At 42.3% G+C, this 22,895-nt stretch overlaps 1 protein-coding gene and 1 long non-coding RNA gene across 2 annotated transcripts; one reads left to right on the plus strand and one right to left on the minus strand.

Moving 5' to 3' along the window:
- Nucleotides 1–636: 636 nt before the first annotated feature.
- Nucleotides 637–18,666, minus strand: stx18 (syntaxin 18). Its single transcript, XM_053868423.1, has 11 exons — nucleotides 18,458–18,666; nucleotides 8,368–8,435; nucleotides 4,721–4,836; nucleotides 4,187–4,264; nucleotides 4,048–4,114; nucleotides 3,877–3,971; nucleotides 3,597–3,691; nucleotides 2,348–2,406; nucleotides 2,202–2,271; nucleotides 2,050–2,130; nucleotides 637–1,981 (listed from the first exon to the last, which is right to left on the minus strand). The coding sequence occupies exons 1-11, from the start codon at nucleotides 18,608–18,610 to the stop codon at nucleotides 1,886–1,888; spliced, it is 978 nt and encodes a 325-aa protein (XP_053724398.1). The 5' UTR covers nucleotides 18,611–18,666; the 3' UTR covers nucleotides 637–1,885.
- On the plus strand, nucleotides 18,276–21,902 carry LOC128760770 (uncharacterized). Its single transcript, XR_008414864.1, has 4 exons — nucleotides 18,276–18,810; nucleotides 19,029–19,332; nucleotides 19,432–19,558; nucleotides 20,803–21,902. It is a non-coding gene; the product is annotated as an uncharacterized LOC128760770 (long non-coding RNA).
- The last annotated feature ends 993 nt before the right edge of the window (nucleotides 21,903–22,895 follow it).

The raw sequence follows: 22,895 nt of genomic DNA on the forward strand, positions 1-22,895 counted from the left end.
ATTATCAGTTGAAACACAAAGAGATATTATATTCAATATACAAGTTAAATACCCCCCAAACACTATAAAGTCCACAATGAATAATGAAAACTAATGTTAAAAAAATAGTAGTCACAATTTTAGGGAAAACATTTAAAGCAAATGAAAAATTGAGGAAAAAAAAAGTCTATTAAAACAAAGCCAAAAAACATGAAAGCATAAACCATTTATTCATACCATTTATAAACCATTTTAAAACATTTCAGTAAAGAGAAAAAAGTGGGGAAATGGTGAATAATATTGAGACAAAATATTGACAGACTCTGTACTAATGCCAGAAACACTGTAACCCAGGTCAAGAATATTGCTGGGCTTTCTGTGTCGAGACTTTTGGCCAGGTTGTCCGAGCTATAACGTCATAGCATCGGTTTAAAGAGACACACAGATACAAGGTACACCAAGTCCAAGTCCAGTGAGTGAAAATGTCGAGTCAAATCCACATCCCATCCGTGGCAGAAAGAGACTCTCAGGAGACAGAGGAAACTAATGGGAAACAAGAAACCGTTCTTCAAACCAGCAACTTTTTCCACTCACCTCGATACCAACACATGGAGTCGTTCAAACCAGCATGACTGACTGTCAGCAGTTTTATGTGAAGTGTTCTTCTGGCTCCACTCAGCTGTTCCCTGCTCAGCCGAATCTTTACGCTACAGTGTTGAATGTGCATCGCAAGTGAAGACGCAGAAATGTACAAAAAAAAAAACTTCACGAAGCCTTTGTGTCCATGTCTGTGGAAGGTTGTCGGCGGCCCACGGTGAGAGTGTTTTCGTGGAAAAACTTGAAAGTAGTTTTGCTTGTCCGTGGCTTTTTGATTTCTCTGACTGTCACGAATGATGTAACTTTTTTCAAACGGTGTATTGAAAAAACCATTTGCTACGTTGAAATGTTGAACTGAAATAAAGTGCCCACATTTTCTCACCAATAGTTGGTGTTATTGTCGAGACCACCAAGACTGAGACAGGAGCATATGGAGACCGCGTCCAGACCAAGACCCAAAAGAACATAAGAATAAGATACAGTAGTCATTTTTCCAAAATGAATCAAGAACTGAAATAATATCTGGGTTACAGATCATAAAAAGCAGAAAAAAATCTGATCACAAACTGAATATGAAAAGTAGAATAATCTTTGAGTTCTATATTTATGCTGCAAAAATCAATAAGACAGTGACAGGACCATGTGCCGTTATATGAATAATATTACTGTGACTTGTAACGTTTATATTCATATCTTTGTGAGGACCTCTCATTGCTTTCCCCAGCCGGAGCGCTCCCTTCTCTTGGCAAATGCGGATGGAAGTACTACAACACTACCAGGAAAACTGTCATGTCGGCGAACGTCTTGGTCTGTTTATCCTGAGAGGAGCCAATGCTGACGTCTAGTGGCTTGAGTGATCATTCACATTTGACCGCACAAGTCACCTAACACAAGTGTGAGTGTGGAGTAGAGCAGCGTGGTGCAGAGCGAACACCTGGTCGGACTATCATGTCGACAATTTAACTTCACGTTCATGTACAAGTGAGCAACATGGACGTGGAACACCGTGCGGACCATTAAATTAGAAGGACAATACATAAATGGTGTGAGACACTTGAGATTTTATTTCAATATATTTAAGACCTAGGTGAGGTGTCCAAGTGCATGAGTAGGTTTATAGCGTCTTCAAGCTCAAACATGATCTTAGCGGTGGAAGGTGATGCAGGCATCATTGGAGGTCACAGATCCATCTTCAGTCCAGAGTCAACAACTACGACAGAGTTGTCCTCAAGTCCAGGAGGTTGAGCTGTTCGAAGCATATCTTCAGGAGACGAGCCCCGCGTGCCGACTCAGCTCGCCGTCACGTGTGTTAGCTGTCGTACCAGTCCAGGAAGAGCAGAGAGAAGGAGCACATGACCAGGAAGAAAAGGATCCACACTCTGAAGCCGGCGTTGTTCTTGATGGCCTGGGGAGGGAGGTCACACGGGTCAGCCACAGAAGCCACACTGAGGAACAGCATGCAGAACCAATCACCTCTCGTATATCCTCGTTCCCTTCTTTGACGTTCTCCGTGGCACCGACCACCAGCTGATGGATGTTGTCGATCTCCGTTTCCTGGGAGGAGAAAAGAGCGGCGCTCAAAGTCGGCTTGGCGCGAGAGACACATGCAACCCGCGCTCTCTCACTTGCTGCAGGACTTTCTCTGAGAATATTTCCTGCAGTCTTGCGATGTCCACGACCTTGCCTTCGATTTGCCTGGAACGGGACGCGTCACTCTTCAGTCGGCGGCACCGGCGGAAGGAATATTGCTCAAGGGTGGTGGCAGACTCACCTGACTTCATTCACCAGGCTGTTCATTTCACTGACCAGCCGCTGATTCTCCTGCTCGAACTGAACACACACTCCAGTCAGTGACGTCTCACCTCTGACAACTTTTACATTTGAAATCAATGAGTACACTTATGAATGGTTTTATTTGGACCCACATATTTCATATTCATAATAAGCCTCTAAAAGTGCGCATGTTCATCAGTTCTAGTCAGGCTCTAACTGACATTATGAAACACCTAACATAATATGACTTCCTTCTCAAAGACCATTGATTCTTAACCACAGGGCCGGAGCCCATCGTTGGGCCACGAGCGCCCCCTAGAGGGCCGCTAGAAGTTTTCTTGTTATACACCTTTGGGCCGTGACACTCAGTAATACATGAGCCACGTATGGTGGCAGTAGTGCGTCACTGAATTGACTTGACAGCTGCAAATCTGTGAGAGTTAACAACTATGGAGAAGTTCTTGAAAAGAAAAAATGATAAAGAAAGTGATGTCGCCACCCCGGTAAAAACTGTTTATGAAAGCACCTGTTGAAGCAGTTTTGAAAATGTATTAGAACATTTTATAGCGATACTTTTATTTACACTTTACTTATATCTTCTTTGGAGTTTAAATAAAATATATTATTTTTATTTTAAGATATTTAGACATGGTTTTATTATAATTCTATTCAGAATTGTATTAAGTTTTTCCAATTTTCTCAAGAGTTTGAATCAAGTGTATTTTTTTTTCTTTTTTTCCTTGTGATGAACATGATTTGCACCTGGTTCTCCAGCTGGTTGGACTTTTCAATGACAAATATCTTTGCAATGATCACATGGTTTCATGTCATTTCACAAGGTTTTGGTTTGTTCATGTGTCAGTAGATTAAATATGGTTATTGATCACAAATGGAATCAAGAGTAATGAATCAGTACTATTACTTGAATGGACCTGGGGCCCATTTGTGGAGGTAAGGGTGGGGCCCTGAGATCAAAAAGGTTAAGATCCACCGATCCAGAGGTGGGAAATGAGTTCCATAAAGGGCTTTTGACCCAACCAGTCAGGACGACACCGTGTCACCAGTCAGGTGTGTTCGTCCGTCTGGTGTTGCTGAAACGTCACTGGTTCAACTATGTGCGCTTGATTGGTTGGAACATAAACCTGCACCATCCTGGCCTTGTGAGGACCGGTTTGGACCCCATGTTCTAGACCTTCTGAACTGAGAGCTAATGTCACGGCAGTATAAATGAAGGAGAGGTGTCGCACCATCTGGATCTCCTCCGGGGACAGTTCATCTTCTACTCTAGGCTCCTCCCACAGGTTCACACTGTTGTCTTGGACCTCTGACACACTCCTGTCGACTGCAGGAAGCACAACAAGGTACACATCAATACGGCACTGACGGTGCAGCCTGTAGCCACTGCAGGTTCTCATATAAGTGAGCACATAAACTGAATAAATACAAGTTCGTATCGATGCTGTAATTCAGAGGAGTAAAGAATGCGAGTGAGTTGGTTGAACATCAACAAAAGTGCCTCATATTCACCTGAAACTTCCTCCTTGCTACTCTTGTCACCGACAGGTTCCTCCTCCAGCCGCTTCTCTGCTCCTCGACTGTGATGCTCTGGTCCCAGCCGTGACCTGAAGCCAGAGCACCATGACAAAGACGTTACACAGAATTCGGATGTGCGAGATGCAAGAACATGAAGTAACCTACAGTCTCTTCTTGTCCACCATCTTCTTTACTCTGATGGCTCTCTGCTCCGAGTACAGTTTACACACTCCTGCGAGTGAACGAAACAAGTTTGCCACTCTCCCTTATGTAGCTCTCAGTTTTAAAGTCGGAATTGTCTGACCTTTCAGATACATTTCGATCAGCTCCATCACTGCTGCTCGGTGCTCCTTCACCTGCACTGAGGACACCTGCTTCTCAGCTGCAGGAGAGACAAGAAAAAAGACCAGCTGTGAGCTTACCAGACAAAAGCATCACTGGAGACTAGGGCTTCAACCATGAGTTGATGTTATCGATGACGTCGACAACAAAAAACGGGCCGCAGGATGGGCATCGAGAACTGGTTGAAGCAGTGAGAAAATATCACATTCTCTGGAATCATGCTCTCTGTCTACTGTTTTATGCTTCATGCTTCACAGAGTTAATACATGTTCTTGGATTATGTGTCATTATTTTTATATACTTGTTTAATAATGTATGGTGTCGGAGTATCACAGTGAGATGATTTAAGCAACTTTAGGAGAAACAGAAATTCCAAATAGGTCCAAACAAAGGTAATCGCGATTAGTCGACTAATGAAAAAAATAATGAATAGCTTAGTTGATAACGAAAATAGTGGTTAGTTGCAGCCCTGCTGAGACCAGAGTGAGGCTCGCACCATGGCTGCGCAGCTGCTTGATGGCTTCAGAGCAGGTCCTCATGAAGATCTGAGCATCCTGGTCGATCTGGTCTCGTTCGCTGTCCGTCATGCGCGTGAAATCTGAAGAGATGAGGCTGCAACGAGACAGAGAGTGAAACTGGGATCACGTGAGCCGGCAACAAACCCATGCAATGACTTGCAACTACATCACAAGAAGAAGGGAGACCAAACCATCCGCTGAACTAAGCGCAGGTTAGGTAGGAAATATCTCCCTCTAGTGGACGATGACGGCGCTACACTTATTTAGTTAAAAACGTTTCATGTTTCCCACCAGTCCTCGACCCCAGACATTAATAGATCAGTGTGAAAGTCAAGGTATTTGGGTTGTTAACACTCAACTCATGATCAAGTAAGGGAACAAAACTGCAAATAATGTGAGATGATTTGGGAGTCAGTTTGGATTTTCAGGTTGGTTCAAGAGCCTTTAAATGCTACTGTGACTGGTATTTTTCACGAGTTACACTGCGGTCGGACCAAAAAAAACAACAACCTTGTGCTGGAGTTGGACTGTCACACTCTGTCTGGAGACATGACCTGACGTCTTCCTGCAAAGTGTAAAATCCTCTGTCTGCAACGCCTCAGACAAGGCTCTGTCAGCTTTATTTTGGGGTAAAATCGTGGCTGTGAGAGCAGGAGGAGGAGGAGGAGGAGAACAGCTGACTGCTTTCAGCACCTGCACACCTTTGTTGACCTAGTTAGGTCGCAGTCTTATCCACTAAACAAAACGATACACGTGTCATTGAGAGGCAGAGCTGGACCTTGAAGAGGAGGCCTGGAACACCCGCAGGGTGTGATCTGCTTCACTGGCTAGCAGCTCACTTATTCCAGACAATTAGAGTGGAGCCGGCCACGACGGACCACCCGACTGGCTGCCGACCTTCAGCCAGTTCCTACATGCACATGCTTTTGAAAAGGCTCCTCACATCCCGCCTGCCTTTTGACCCTTCACTCGTGAAACACAGTAATCCCCTTCCAGAGAGCCATGCTGAAACACTGACGTGTCGCCGGCCCATGAGAGAGCAGTGGAGAACAGCTGGCTGAAATGAAGCTCTTGGCAGTTTCTCTGACTACAGACCAGCTAAGCCATTGAGTTCAGTTGTTCACGGTATTCTGATGGCACTATTTAAACCATTAACTTTAATGGGATTTGGATGAGGGTTTTTAAGACATACTTTCATAGACTCAATGCAAAGTGAGAGAGACTGCTTTTGCTGACCGTGAGCTTGGACAGCTTTAGTGGACTGAGGTCCGCACTGACTCTCACCATCGCGTTTCCAGTGAGCGGTGTGGTCGGTAGCCTTGTTTTGGTGTTTCCACCGCCAAAAGTGGTCGAAATAATCGAGTTGACCCGCACCATTTTTTTCAGTACCACTCTATCTGGGTGCCAATGGTTCCGGAAAATGATTCTCCTGCCTGTGACACGCCCACAGTGCCAATGAGAGGACGGCACTGAGCAAGCCAAATCACCCATGGGTGAAATGAAAACCAGGAAGAACAACAGGCGTTTCGTGTACTCATCGGAGAGGATGTTGAGGAGTTTGTTTCATGCGCTCAAGTTGTGAGTCATTGCAGACAGGATAGGAGACGTGTCTGGAGCTGTGTATGTGTGTGGCTTGATGTAGACAGACAGTGGGATGAACATTATTTTGTTCATTAAATGTTTTGTTTGTTAGATATGTGAGTCAGTTGGAACACAAAATACACATGCATTTAGTGTTTTCACAGATCACTGTGCTCCGCTGAAGCTCCGTGCCGAGTGATCTCTCCTGCAGGAGTCCAGCCAGTACAGTGGCAAGTTTCGGCTCCTCAAATACGGCATTGGCGGCACTCATTGAACACACCTCCTTGTGGGGACCTTTTGCAGGACTCCACAAAAACTCCAAAATAACTGCGTTCAGAGTCCTGGTTAGCAATGTGTTTTGGATGGTTAGGTTTAGGGTGAGAGGCTGGGGGAAGGGTTAGGGCAATGACAGGTCCTCACAAAGGTAGAAACACTAACAAGGTTGGCAAGGTGCACTTCCTGGTAAACCTTTCCCCGCACCTCTGAAATCTTCCCACCCATCAAAATGGGTGACCTCATTTTCAACACCACCAGTCCTTGATGTTTCCACACCATGGTCCCAACAGGCTGAAACTGATAAATAATAATAATTCCAGGGAAAGCATGAGTCCTCATCCCTCTCAGGCAAACACTTTCACATCGCACCCTTTAACACGTTTTACAGCCATGACTGCTCCTTCAGTGACACACCATACAGCCCACAGTAAATATGTTTGTTACTGATCCAATGATGCATTTCAGACATTCTTTCCACTAAGACTGTATCACACCAGGCTTCACTGAGAACACTGAAGTCATCAATCTGACCCAAAGGTTCACCACCAAACACATCCACAAAGGCATTGTTTCAGAAGAGAAGAATGTGCTCTACACAAAGTGAAATTTACACATTAAAAAAAAGGGGGAAAAAAAGCAGACCTGAATAAAAAGAATAAAAACCCAACTCATACACTGGCAAATGTAAAGAAATACGCTGGTACTGGTGTAATACTGTGTGGAATTTACAGTGAGCGCCAACAGAAGGACACACACTGGACAGGAAAACATGCACGTAGATGATGTCTGGCATGTAGACTGACTGGAACAAAGAAGACAGCTGTTATGTTGTCTACCTCTTATCCATATTTATGTAATGAATATCAAATATAACTTCAGTTTGTTTCTTATTTACTTTTTTCTCTTTAGTATTCCTTTCAATTTTACGTTTTCTTTCTTTTTAACCATTATGTTTCTCTATAAAATTAGTTTCTGTAACATTCACAACTACAGCTCACTACCTCATGTCATCACGTTTTGGAATAAAAATGCACTTTATAAAGTTTTGTTGCGCGTCTAACATAACATATAATTTGTGGCAGGGTTCCCTCCTCCCATAAAAAAAACTACAAAAAAACATTTCAGCAATAGAGAAACAAGGGGAAAGTTTCGACATTTCCACGACTGGTGTCAATGAAACGGCAATTTGCAGCGTCCTCACGTGGTCCGTCTCTTCAGACTTCAGTCATTATGAAGTTTCTTTCTGGATTTTTCCGTGAAATAACATGACCAACACCGCCATCTTCTTGTCTACGTCCATGATGTGTGGTACGAGTGTTTTGATGTCTCTGCTTTGTTTTACATTTGATCACGTGAGATCTTTAAAAGAGAGCATTTTTTTCTGACGGCGTGGCGGATCCCATTGTAGACGTGGCTGTGTGCCACCATCACTTACGTGTAGTGGAAACCCTGCGTTCACTCACCTTGAAACACTGCGTGCAGTCGTCTCCTACACTTAAAAACAGTCCATGCCCCAAATGAATCTACAATCTATGGGTTTATATGAACATGAAACTAAAGCAACTGAGAGAGGACTATAGCAGGAAGGCCAGGGAAAGTTGAGTCTTATACTATGAATGGATGTGTGAATGGAACTGATTTTAGTTAATTGGGATAATGAGTTGACCGGAAGGGTCATGGAGGTAATCGTATGACATTGAGTCACTCATGAGTCACTCCGGGAATTCCAAGTCAGCGGCGAACACGGCAGATTATTTCGGCTCCTTACCTTCCGGCGCTCACATAATCTTTCCTGTGCTGAAGCAGAAAGTCTTTGAGCTTGGTGATGTTACTGATCTGTGGAGATAGAATGACACCATGAATGAGTCCGCTTGTCAAAGTGTCTGCTTAAATTAGTATCTCGGAAACAAAAAACTGGATTTCTTTTTTTGTTTGGAAATACTGAGACCTGATTCTCTGCCACCGCCATGCAGACACAGCCAGAGTCAACTGCTTATTTACTATTTGGTGAAGGCAAGAGGCGACAGAAGTCTGAACTCACAATATTTACCCCAGACATGTTTCAAACCAAACCTGTAATTTCCTCGTCAAACATTTGACGTAAATAAAACCAGCAGTTGCTACATACAAAATCATCACCGATAGCTGTTAGCTTGATGACCCGTTACTATTTATTTCAGAATAAATGACTGAGTACACACACATACACATATAATATCTCCGCTGGTAAACCAAAAGAAACTTGGTTCAATCCAGTGTTTGCTTCTGTAATTGGATCAAATAATTAAATTGCTTCCCAGTCCACAGACTTCTGCTGGCAGGAGACAAGCGTGTGAGAGCGAGCACACAGCTCACTCTGTTCCGTCCAGCAGGAGACAGAATGTGGACTGTGAATGACACAACGGTTCTGACTGTGACAGCCACTGCTGAGCGTGGGAGATTATTTTGATAGCATAATGATGCCTTCTTCGGCCTTCAGCCTTTTCTCTCTAACAACCTCAATTATCTAATTGCCCTGGCAGTGAGAAGTAATCCGGCACCAGCTGTCGAATAACGTTTCCAAACATCCATTCCCAGAATGGAGTCCAGCCGAAGCTGCGTCTTATTGGAGCCGATGTTTGAAATGCGGCGAGAAGGTGTCAAGATTAACCAAGTTGGGCAATTTGTTTGGACAGATCTCCTTCTCTTTTTCAAAAAGCCACTTGTGTGACGTATGACGCGGCCGCAGGGCACAGCAAAGGGCTGTCGAGGCAAAACGACCCCTGTAATAATACAATTATTAGAGGTCGGGAGTTAATTGTTGTTCTGAGCAGTTGGGCTTCAGGGGTTGGGGAAGGGCTGGACGGAGGACTGAGGTGAACCTTTCTTTGAACACTGGCTTTGTGTGGATGAGAAAACAGAGGTCAAGACTTGCAGGGTTTCTCTCTAAAACGGATCAAGGGAATACTCATAAAAATGACACCGCAAAAGTAACATTTCATTTATGCCAAACACAATTTAGCAGAACATAAATCATTTTGAACAAAATGACGCAGATTAATTCCCAAGATATTAGCGAATACTGGAATTTACCTGGAGGGATTTTTAAGAATGAATAGACATTATGAACCAGCCCTAAAAATAAATACAGGCTAAATGCAAGGGGTATTTCAGGACAACTTTATCGCGCTTTATAATGATGTGGATGGAGGTTTGGCTGCCACTATCTAGTCCCATTTTCAAGGAAATAAAAAGAGTAGTGTGTTTATTCATTTTAGAATCAGAATCAGAATAGAATTTATTGCCATGGTCATTGGGGGTTCCACCAACTAGGAAAGCGCTGTTAATAAATAAAAATAAAATAAAATATCCCACAAACAACAATTCAACAAAGTAAAAACGTGTTGTGTAAAAGTCATTTTTAATTAATTGCGATCATATATTATTAGACGAGATTATTATGACATTATTTGAGCAAACAAAAGGTACATTTTTTAACTTTACGATTCGTGATATAGTAGTACCTTTATCCTGCCAACAGAGTGTGCTAGAGCCACAGTAAAAAGAAGGACGCGTGTTCACCGGGTTTATCTGACGCTGAAGTTTGGAAACATATCGTAGGTGAGGACTACTATTGGGGCAAAACATCAAGCTCGCATTGTACAGGCTTGAACTTGATGTTTTGGCAGATAGGTTTTTCAGTTCTATTGCCGTGTTTTGCGCGTGCTGTGTGTGTCAGGAGCGCTACTCTGGGGAGAGAGCTGTCTCCTGTGTGTGTGTGTGTGTGTGTGTGTGTGTATACATTGGAGCTCAGATTCCCAGCACAACCTCAAGGGTTTGCAGGGGGTCATGGGGATCAATTGGTTTTGTAACATAAGACCCTAAATAGCAAGTAATTCTCCAACAATGAGGAAGGAGTGTGTGCGTGGTGCTCGCTGCATTCATCATGTGTGTGTGAGCACGTGTGAGAGCGGAGTGTGTATTCATGCCACTGCATAGGTGTGTGTGTCAGTACGGGAGACACGGGGCTTGCAGTCGAGGCAGAAGGAGACAGTCTGCCGGGCTGCATCTAATCTCAACATCATCAAAGACCCCCACTTTACCTCCTCACTTTCTCCTCCCCACTGCTTCCCTCCAGCCCTGGCTGAGCCCAAACAAACCATCAGGGGGGATTATTATAAGGAAGAAAAGAGAAAAACACTAAGCCGGCTGGTTTCTGGAGAGCCTTGGATGGCTCTCTGTTTTGTTAAATCCAGGTAACTGACAGATCTCAATGATGACGGCCTTGCTTTGCTCTTAAGTCTCAACGGGTCCTGACCGAAGGCGATCCGCTCCGACGCCATGTCGAGCAGCATTCTGAGAGGACGCCTCGGTGAAGCAGACTCTGCCACATGTTGATTTTATTACCATGTTTACGTCTGTCTCCCTAATGGCCTCAGCGTTGTCTTCTTAAGTCTTCTTGCAGCTAGGGCTCTCCAATCAGACGTATAAACACTCAAAATCACCATCAAAGTTTCGGAGATTCTTCACCAATGTGGTCTTAAGGCTTCTTTGATATGAGCTGAAGTTGTCAGAGCGGTTAGAAAAAATGTAGATGCTGATTGTGGTACTTTTTTTTTTCTTTTCTGGGTCTGATACCCAACATGAAAAGAAAAAAAAAGTCACCATATCTGTCAACTCAGTGTGGAAAATATGAGTTTCCGAATGATGAACCAGGGGTTTAAAATGTACTTCGGAAAGAGCAGGTTGTAAATCATGTCAGTACGATAAAACTTCAGCACGGTCGGCTAATTTGTTCTTTTAATCTCTTCAACAGTTGTTGCCTGTAACTGTTCTTTAGAGCTGTATCAAATTGAAGCCCCTTGGGAGGACAAAAGATTTAATTAGACAGTTTGGCGTTTTTACTTTTCAAATCAAGATCACGCCATGAATTCGTCTTCGGTGTATAAGCACGGTGACAAAACAATCATGTTTAAAATGTCTCCACAGCTAAAAATGTTTTTCACCACTCAAAGTCAATGTGTTTCCAAGTGACAATCACAACAACAATATTTATTTTAAGATGCTTATTCAGGTCAAATGTTGTCAGTGATGGAGTCCTGGTCCAGTTTTCTTTTCAAACCGCATTTTCTCTTTGACCACAGCGGTGTCATTAAAATGTTAACTTCTGTATACATCATGGTTGACGGTAGACACTGTTCTTAATGGCTAGATTCATCTGGGAAAATACAATCTTAAATGCGTTCAGTAAATCTTACGCAATATAATCTAAAAAACCCTTTATTTAACTATGTTTAGCGACTTAGTTGTACAGATATTTTCCCACAGTGGCCTTAAACTAACTGCAAATTAGGGTTTGTAATGTTTCCAGTGTTTCCTCCACAAGTCCAAATCAATATCATGGCTGAAGATGTCTTCATATGGGAACAGAACAGAAATAAAATGGGTACTTTCTGCCATCAGCCAGAGCCTAAAGCTGAACTCTACACAAGCTACTTTTTAAAAAGCTTCAAATACAGAGTAATGTGATCAGATGTGGCTTCAATGAGGACGTTACATCTTTGACAACATGAGGGCTGCAACGACAAGTCGACTGCACGCAAGTTGTGGCATCACCGTTCTCTAAGCACAAAAGTTGGCGAAATGTTGTGACCGGAGAACACATCAAAGGACAGATACCTATCACGGCACGTATTAAGCAAATCAAATTCAATTATAAAGTTCCAAAACAATATTTTTAACTTTACAAGTATCAAAATAATGGTATGGTGTAGCCCTACACTACACCACGTAATAATTTCAAAACTTTGATGTTGTCCACACTCTGTTTTCCGATGGTATCAAGTGTTGTGAACGGCTTTGCTTGAGTCGATTCCCCCAGAAAAATCTAACTCAAAATGCTCTCAGTTCTCCTACTTCTTTGTCATCTTCCATTACATACAGTGTGATTTCTCCACTTAATACTAGCTATTTTCAAATAAAAGTGAAATTAACTGATGAAAATGTGGTTAAAAACAGATCAAAAAGTGACAAGACCACAGTGTATGAGGAACTCACAAGGGAATGAATGTGCCCCGTGATTGAACTACAGGTATAAAGACACTTCTCAGACCCAAAACAAACACGAATGACGACAAAGTAAAGAACTATTAAAGGTATGAAGAACTGATTCAACAAATTACGCTGTGGTTAAGCTGTTACAGAATGCTATCAGATTTTTATGATGATCTCAAACAACTAATACTTCATTGCCTTAAAACAGTTAAACTGAACCGGTCACAAAGGCATCAGGAAAACTCGACTCCATCAGAGGAGGTGTGCAAGCATCTGTTGAGGTTTAACGGGAGAGACTTTCTTGTGTTTTAAAGTGTCAGGGTCAAGTATGCGCCCCTCGTCTGCATTTGAAGCATTTCAGCAATTGTAAATCACAATAACTAATATTTGTCAAAATCCAAACAAGCCTCTGAGGAAAGTGTCCCCAGCTGCTGCGCTTCTCTTCCAATAACCGTGCCTGGTCTTCAGGCCCCAGTGTTTGAAACATTCAGTCTGCCGCCGAAAATCTGGTGACCATCTCATGATTAAGAGAGCAGCATCTGCAATCCGTGTTTCCCACTTTTCCTCTCTCTCATGGTCATGATTCATGCAAAAACATTTTGCTGCACGCACTCAAAGCAAATCAAGATGAGGCGCAGGTCCCACGGCAGATGTCCCCAAATGAAATCAACTGGCCCTTGACGAAAAGAGTGGGAAAGAAACCATTAACAGGCACATTTATCAAAGATTAATAAAAAAAGCATTTTGACGTTCCCCCCACAGATTTTCATTTCCTTTTGACACAGACTTATTTGTTCAGTGAGCCAGAACCAAGTGTAATTAGTGGAGATATTCACTGGATCCATTGTTTATCGAGCCTGCTGCGCTCATGTAAGTAACTGTCAAAGAGTGTTAGACTCTCACACTTGAATCCTTGCACTGTTTCCTATTGACATTTTATTGCATAATTTACGATATCTAATCTCAGGAAATTGATGATGGCACCATTCGATTTTTTCCAGTTGCATTCTCTACGTCGCAGTGCAGACTTATCGCTAGATTGAAACCTTTTATTCCACTTAACTTTCATTTCTGGACTTTTTTTTTCTGTTCAATATTCTTGTGTCTGCCTGCAAGTTTTGAAGAAATGCTTTAACTATTACGTGTGAGCATTTGGTATAAAAAGAATTATGTATGTGATTATGTATTATATATAAATATTCTCAAATATTGCAATACTTGATATATATAATATTTTGGTTGAAGGATATTATATATATATATATATATATATATATATATATAAAAGCCCATTCTTCCAGGTAAAAAAGCTAATAATTGAGAGTGGAAAAAACAAGTTGCTCATTAATGTTATTTATATGTAGTTATTAATGTCAAAGTACAAAAAGAAAAAAATCACAGGATTAACAAAATGTAGAAATTGATATCGACACCAATATCGAGCGAAGTGATGCTGAATTTGGTGCAGCTTCTTATGGTCTTGGGTTGTGCATACCGCGTCAGTAGGAGTGATGGAGGGGGAAGGAAGACTCGCATTTGTTAGGAATTCATTTGTTGGACATGTAAAAGTATTAAGGGACACAAGCCTCCAGATACAGAGAGACGGCCGGATCTGGTGTGTCCACGGATGCAGAGCCATTCATCAATAGCTAACCTTTCTCAATCCTAACGAAATTTTATTGCTGAAGATGTAATTACATTGCTGATAAGAGCAGCAGGTCCTGCACCTGTGCTGGGATGCATTCCCGGTACTCCCCATTTCTTCTCTCCTGAAGTTTTGGTCTTGCTTTATGATCCCAATTCACATGGTTTACGAGCAAATCGACATCAGTTTTTGACAACATAATACTCAGAAAAAAACGAGGCGATATGAACAATAAGCAGCAAAACTAGTGTAAATATATGAACTCCAAAAATGAACTAAATGAAAAAAGATTTTTAGTACAATACACAGAAAGTCTTTTGAAGTCCAGAATGTGACTCACATACATGATTAGGCGATGTTCTCATGCTTGGGTGAACAGTAAACTGACAGAAAGTAGTGCTGGGTATTTCATTTCCCATTTATTAATCTGGGTGTAGCTCAGAATATTACGAAACCCTGGCCTGATAAAATGTCAAGTTTCCTGCAGCATTTTGGAAGTATATTAAGAAAAGCATCACTTTATGAAATCCCGAAAGTAAATGTTTGGAGAACACACAAGCATTCAATTTCATTGTGAAATCCGACACAAGGAAGAGACGCTCATGCTCGTAGCAGCACAGGTTTAGGCCCTGGATGACTGCCACACCTTGGGGAGTTTCAAAGAAATCACCAGGAGAAGGAGCCAAGACTGGATTCAAACACTAAAAGGCACAGCAGGGAGAGCCAGGCACTATTTTCTACACATAATTTAACAATTTCAGGGTGACCTCCTTCATTTAAACCAGAGAAGGGGTGGCCTGCTGTGGAGAGAGATGAAGTGAGCGGTGAAATGAAGATCATAGTGGCCCAAACCGACCCCGCAGAGGGAAAAGATTCCCCACCCTGTTAACACAGGCCGTCTTATTGCTCCATCAGGCCCTTGTATTGCCTTGAAAAAGCAACATTTTAGTCCCTGGAATAATTTTGAGGGGAAATCAAACCTCAAGGACTGACTGTTTATTTGTCAACTTTGATCTTTCTTTTCTATTTTTAAGAAGCGACACTGGGAACTTGGAGAGCTCCCCATGTCAGGGCGCCCACATCTGGTGCACATTACGCGCCGGCCGTCAACATAGTTACTGGGGACCTAATTTAATATTTTTCCCGTTTTGATCTTCCACCTTTAATCACTGACTCTTGGGAGGATCGACTTTCGCAAAGAAATTGTTCGAAAGCTGAAAGAAAATGTTATTGCTGTATGTTTATGGAATCATACATGTGAAGATAACAAGAAAAATGTAAAAGCCACGCAGACGTCGGATTTTACTGGGAGTGAAAGGGATAGTGAAGTCGGGGGCAGACGTGGGAAAAAAAACCCACAAGGTAACTGTAAGCAGTCAGGACATTCCATACTCCCAATTTCAATTTCTGAGATGGTTTACCATGATATATGCAGGGAGACGGAGACAGCAGTGGGGGGGCAGGGTGATAGCAGAGGGCAAACACCACAGGACAGGTTTGGGTTTCATTTGAATCAGCACCATTGCTTTTATTAAACCACTCATCCTACGACTACTGAGAGAGAAAAAACAAGAAGCCAGTTGTTCAGAGTGAATGTGACCGGGCTCAAGCTTTCCTCAGTATGATAGTTGACATCAGGTACAACTTAAAAGTTCTGACTCCCCGGGGGAAATGTAAAGTGGTTCTTCGGGATGCCTTTGAAGGGGTTTGTTTTCACCAGACCCATGTCAGGCCAAAGACCCGTGGCGTTAGAAGTTATGGCACAGAGCAAAGCCTTTTTGTTCCCGTCTCTTCGTGCCAGCCATTGATGATAGGTCGACTCTCATGGCAGAACACAGCCTGACTTTAAGCCCCTCAACTGAAAAGCTGAATTCGCTCTCATGGTTTTACATTTGAAATCAGATCATATGTCAGGGTTGTCAACATAACTTAATTTAAAGTGAAAATGTTCGGTTCACTCTGGAGCTGCAATGGCTGCTGGACTATATAGTAGACTACAATCAATTATTAAATTAGTCGGTGATGGTGTCAGCAGTCGGCCTGTCGTGACATCTTCACACAAACAACGGTGAGTGAAAAGTATACGTGATGCAGAACATAGAAATTCTGGGCCCATTAGACAAAGGACACATAGCTTTTGCACAACTTTAAAATTAAAACATTAAGTGAAGTTGGAAAACAACACATTTTAATGTACTAGCGTTAACTACAACTTGATTGATACACTGCATGCAATTCTGTCAATATTTCTTTTTACATGATACAGAGATTAAAAAGGAGCAGAGTGAAGAACAGTTCTTAATTAACAACAACAATAATAATAACATGCAGGTCAAATAAAGCATGCTAAGAGTCTTGTCTCAGCTTCAAAATAAACAAGGTATTGCTGGCTTTGCAAATTAAATTTAAAAATAAATGTTAATTTAACATTAAATTCAACAACAGCACAATGAAATCTACACATATCTGGAGAGCAGGTGCAGACACCATTGGAAATCCCGGCTGTATGATTTGTGTCACTGTTGAGGATGCTGAAGCAGCTCCCAGCATCACTGGGTCAGATGCTGCACGTGGCATCAGGACATTGTGCTGTTTCATTCATTGTAAACAGCAGAGTTGTGTAAAATCTTTAGATTAGATCAGAAAAGTCCCAGTCCCACAATGGGGAAATTCAACAGTTCACAAGGAAGGAACAGCACCATGCAGCACGGGTATGTTCCGTGTGCTGATCATGTAAAAATATCCAAACGGCAGAAGTCGATCACAATTATCACATGTCAATCGAGCTGCGTCTGATGCACTCAACTTTCCCTGCAGAAGAGACTGCTCAGTGTGGAACTTTATTTTGGCTTCAACTGACTCACAAGTCTTAAACATTTCCATGTATTCACTTTATACCATTTATGCCAGTAACCGCTACATCCCTACCTACATACTAAAACATCAATAAAGACCTTCGGATGAAGAAAACTGTGAACTTTATGTCATCCACAACAAGAGAGACACATGAACTGAGTAAGGAAGTGAACCTTCTCAACACCTAAAACAGTCCGGCATGAGAATCACTCACCTCACTGCTATTCAGTGTTTTGAGGCCAAAGCAGGTGCCCTGCCTGAATCATGTTGATTCGTTTATTGGAGGACCTGGGGGGGGGGTGTTGCGGATCGGGCCATCCCAACACCCACTACTAAATGCTATACTGCCAGTTACTGTTTTCATTTGCTGTATTCATGAACCACTGAACAGCTCCTGTCTCACACACACACACGGAAAAACCTCTCAGACTCTGCTCAACCACAGGTCTGTCCCCTTGTGAGCTACTCTGTTAGCAAAAAGGAGCGCATACGACATGCCATCATACTGGAGACTACTACAGAGCATCATAAACAAAGATGGATCAGGGTCAATTCCTTATAGTTATAGAAAGTTTGTGTGGACACGTGCAATCTACTGACAAAGTGCGATCATTGGTTAGCACTAGGGATGTCTCCGGATCGATACCGGTACTCGTACTTGTCAAATACTCTCTCCTGACAGTACCCGATACCTGTACAGTGTTCCCACGGAATATTCCACATATTCAATACATCACAGGTTTTTACGGGGATGTCTACTCTCCCGCAAATGAGGGTTAATGTGGTTATCACAGTTAATGTAGGAATATGATATCTACAATTAGGATACCTTCACAATGAGGACAATGAGGAGGTTGGAGCTAACATTTTCAACCTGTAATGTTTTGTACATCAATCACGATTTGCGCACTCATTTCCAAACCTAAATAATGTCTCTGTCTTCATTTGTTCTTCTAAAACGGGGTACGGTGTTTTAGAAGAACAAATGTTCAGCCCATGTTCAGCAACTCAACAGTATTTAAGGTGAATAGAAACCTATAAACTTGACAGCAACTGTGTAACAAAGCTGACCTTTCAACTATTAATTCATGAAAGTAATATGCGATGAGACAACAAAAATAACTCCTCGCTGTTTATGGAACAGAGAAGCCGTATGATGACACAGGTTCAATCTTTTTTTCGGGACACATTTCTGTGATATTGAGTTGCACAGATTGATACACAACAGAAACTCCACACAACAGCAGTGACTGACGTTACACATACAGTCGGTCTATGTCTCCGCTAACTCGCTTAGCAAAGTTAGCTTCAGAGAAGGACTCACCACTTCTTTTGCCTTCGGAGAGAAGCCGCTTCTTGGTCTGCTCCGCTTAAGAATCTCATCTTTCGTGGAATCGAATCCGATTCCTATTGCTTTATTTCTGGTTTTGACGGTTTTGACGCTGGCTTTAAAAAGTAGGGTTATGTCCACAGCCATGTCAGCAGCTGGTCCTCAAAGACGCATGTAAACAAGCTGACACGTCACCAGATGTAACGTCATCATTCTGCGCCGGAGCTTATTGTCCCTGAGACGGAGGAGAAGGCCTTGTCTTCTGCATTTCAACATTTCTACGGTCATTTAAAGCGATACCGTACCTGCAAACTTCATTTTGTCGAATTCAGTGGGCGTCTAAACAGGTACAGTAATACATTTTACTTCGAAAGTTCTGTGGTTTGTTAAAAGTGGTGAATTAAAAGCACTTATTTATCATCACCTTAACCTGTTGGCTGTTAAACATTACGTTAGTGTTTGTGAGCCTTTGGGTGTTGGTGTGTTTCTGAAATGGTGGTAAGAAACTGAAGTCTCAAGAGTTTTGTTCTAATTTAAAATGTGTGACTCTCTCACAAATGACCAGAAAGCGATGCCAATGGAATTACTGGAGGGAATGTCTAGCAGAAAGCGCAGACCCAACTGGACGGATCGGGAATGCCTTTTTCTTATTCAGCTTATGCAGGAGAGAAGAGACGTTATCAGAGGAAAGTGCAATGCAGGCGTGACCGTAATAGATAAAAGACAAGCTTGGGAAGAGATTTCTCTGGCTATCAACACAGCTTTCCCACAGTACCATCGGACGGTCTCTGACTGTAGCAAAAAGTGGGAGAATCTGCTGGCAAAGACAAGAGAGGAGATCAAGCGCCAAAAAAGACAAGTGGGTGAAGGTGAGCGAGCAATTTAAACAAGAAAGTAAATCAAACATGTGTGGAATAGGCCATGTGCTTTGGGTCAGATTCTCATTCCCATGTTATTTTTTTTTACAGATGAAGGAGTTTGCCTTGAACAGTTAAGTACTGTAACCCGGGCGGTCATTTCGGTGGTGAACTGTGCTCATCAACAGCAAAGAGAAATGTCTCCCATCTCATCACTTGTAGAGGCTGAGCAAAACAGGTAATCCAGTGGTCCACTGCCATCTTGAACATTGGCGGATATTAGTTACAAATACATGTTAAAATATCATAACTAACACATATATGTATGACACACCTGAAAAGTCACCTCTTGTGGCCTCAAGCTGAGTGCAGTTAGAAGGCTTAGCACTTGTGTGAGAGCAGTTATGCACATTGTTGCATGGCTGAGGGCAAATGTAACTGATGGATGAGTTAGAGAGAGGCTGTCTTTGTTTGGCTATACAGTGGTACCTCGGTTTTCGAACGTCCCGGAATTCGAACAAAAATTTTGAGATTTCTTTGCTTCGGATTACGAACGAAAATCCAGAACTCGAACGCCCCTGAAAAAAGCCAGAAAAAACATAACGTGCGCGGACCGATCAGATGACCCATGATGCGCTTTGTTATTGTGTATAGACAGCCTCTGTATGCAGACGTTTCCCGTTAGCTACATTTACTGAGTGTTTTTTCTTCATATTGAGGTGTATAACCTTTCCTGTCTCTGGACCGTGGTAGAGTGTCACAGGGGAGGTGCTCGCTCTCCACACCTCCGAGGCTGGAGCGCTCACTCCAGGGTTTGATGTCCTGTTGTGGGCTGGAGCTGGGACAGGGATGAGGCGAGTCTGGGACAGAGCGTGACTTGGTTTATGACTTTGTCACAGCCAAACTGCACAGAAGCGCACATTCAGAGCTGGACACGCACCGGGCACCTCTTCACTTCTGGAGAGACCTCACTCACTCGGCAACCCCTCCCACATGCAGCGGCCACACACATAGAGGAACAGCGCACCTGCAGCAGACACGCTATATTCACTCCTACCAAAGCCTATTTTAAGGCTTGGAACGCATTATTGCTTTTTCCATTCATTGTAAGGGGAAAAATCGATTCAGATTTCAAACAAATCGCTTCTCGAACGGCCGTCTGGAACGGATTGTGGTCGAGAACCGAGGTACCACTGTAGTTCTGCAATGGCAGTTAGTCCACTGCTTAGGTCCATAGTCCTGAGATGGATTCTAAGGTGCATAGCTGATGTCTCTTCCTTGCAGATAGTATGATGGACTACGATCAAGCATCTCCTAAGAAATGTTGCGTTGTCGCCGTTATTTTCCTTCAGAGGTTTTACTGCAAGTCCAGAAGTGACCACCAGACAGACATTTGATTAGATTGAAGCCCCTCTCCAGCGTGTTGAACTATTTACTGCTATTATTTAAACGAATTAATATTTTTTTGTCCTCCATTTTCAGCTGCGATAATGATGGGAACCCCCACACACAAGGTGAAAGATTCACTATTAAACACCACCAGGGAGACCTTTCGCCCTCTGCATATTCAGATGATCCAGCTGTTCCACTGGTGGAACACAAAGTTCCCCCCTTTCTTCACATCCCAAAGTTACTTCCGGTACAGTATCAACATGGCATGGATTATTCTGTCGGCGGGGATCCAGCGGATACGCCCTCCTCCAGCTATGCTCCCTCGGCTGCTGTACAAGAAAGGATGGACTTGGAAATGTCGGTGTTGCGGAGACAAGATGCTGTCCTTAAACTGCAAGAGGAATATTACACCCTGAAAATTAAGAAGATGAAAAGAAAAATGGAAGAGGAAGTTATAAAAGATTGAAGAGGAGAGAGTGACTTAAGATACCTCTAGAATGTGACCAACAACTGAAACACTGTAGTAGATAAAATCCTGACGCTGTTCTATTAGATTAGATATCCTTTGTTTGTCCCATATCTAATGTATGTGTCATTTTTATAATCTGTGTGAGCTAATTGTGTGCACGTTGAATCATGCAAGAAAGTCAGTGTAGTTAACCTGCTTCTATTTTCTAAGAATTAGTAGAGAACATTTCATTTCCAGTTTTGGTATTCTTTGTACTTCATGTCATACTCATTTTGATCGGATTAGATTAGTATCATATATTATCTCAAATGAATATTCCCAGTCTCGCAGTCAGTAATCTGGACGCATAACAATATTGCGTGATAAAACAATCTGTCAACACTATATTATTTATCCTCACTGTTCTTTAAATTATTTTTAATTAAAGGGTATAAATAAGATGCAATTTGTTTTATGATATGTTTTTATTTTTCTGATCTATGTGGCCATAACTAATACTTTGGAGCTGTTTTAAGTCCTGAGTAAGAAATGCTTCTCTAACTGGAAAATCAAAGTATATTCTACATGTATTGAGACTGAAAGAGCGATTGTTCTGTGGTGTCACCTGGCATCCGATGAAGAGCAACATGACACTCAAATGAATGTTTGTGACTGGTGAAGTCAGTCTGACTTGATGAATGACTGAACCTGTTAGGTTGTGAAAGACCAATAATAAATTGTAAGAAGCTCATTTCTCATCATTTTTCTACAAAAGTATTTTGATATCTGCTCATTTCCTGAGCAGCACCACAGCACTCACACGCCCACGCCTGGGCTCCTCCCACTCCACTCCACTGCTGTGCAGTGCAGTCATGGTTCCACTCTTCCCACCTGCAGCATCAGATAGGTAAACACAGTGTTAGAGCCATCAACTTCATTCAGAGTATTGCTACGTTTGATTGGATCTATTTTGGATTGTTGATTGGTTGTCAAAAAAAACCCACTTAAGGACTTTATTTAGTTTGATATTTGAAACAGGCTTGCAGTGTAATACATAAAATTTTAGTTATTAAAGTACTTTTCTGATCAATACTATATATGTCTGTGTTGGCTAAAATATTGCTGTTTAAAATTCCATAAAAAAAGCATCTCCAAAAACAGGCACAACTGTGTTGATGGGTTCTTTACAGCCACAAAAACTGCAGTATTTCCTGTGTAGTGCTGCTCAATTATCAATTTTTGAGTCGTCTTAAAACATATTTTTATGAGGCTCCGTCATGCTCTCCCTCCTCAGATGTTTTTGTATGCATCTTATAACATCAGCATTTAACCGTTCCACCATGCCATCACAGGAATTGACAGGTCAGCATTTGTGTTGTTTGTGTGGACTGCAGCTAAGTTAAGAGGAATTGTGATGCGTCCAGAAATGTCACACCAGTCCAGGTGTTACCTATCACACCACCTGAGCTCAACAATGAACAGCCAATTATTCTTGAGGCGGTCACGGTTCAGCGACTGCACAGGGCCTTCTGTTTATTTTGTGAACGAATGCTGCATCAAAATTGCAGCTTCATTTTCCCATGATGGTTTGTTCCACCTCAGCTTGGAAGTTAGTCCCTGCGCTGACTTCATCCACCTTGTCTGCGACCCACTTAATGGTTTGCTAAAAGGCAGTGAACTTTCTTATATAGAGCTTTCCATGCTTAACCAGCAACCAAAGCCACACCCATTCAAA

This window comes from Synchiropus splendidus, chromosome 6, assembly GCF_027744825.2.
Source record: "Synchiropus splendidus isolate RoL2022-P1 chromosome 6, RoL_Sspl_1.0, whole genome shotgun sequence".
Lineage (NCBI taxonomy): Eukaryota > Metazoa > Chordata > Actinopteri > Syngnathiformes > Callionymidae > Synchiropus > Synchiropus splendidus.

Excerpts from the sequence above, each read along its gene's own strand:
- stx18 (XM_053868423.1), bottom strand. The coding sequence starts at position 18,610 with ATGGCTGTGGACATAACCCTACTTTTTAAAGCCAGCGTCAAAACCGTC. Across the intron at positions 8,436-18,457 it reads CTCCGAAGGCAAAAGAAGTG|ATCAGTAACATCACCAAGCT; the intron begins GTGAGTCCTTCT and ends CTATCTCCACAG. Across the intron at positions 2,131-2,201 it reads CAGAGAAAGTCCTGCAGCAA|GAAACGGAGATCGACAACAT; the intron begins GTGAGAGAGCGC and ends TTCTCCTCCCAG.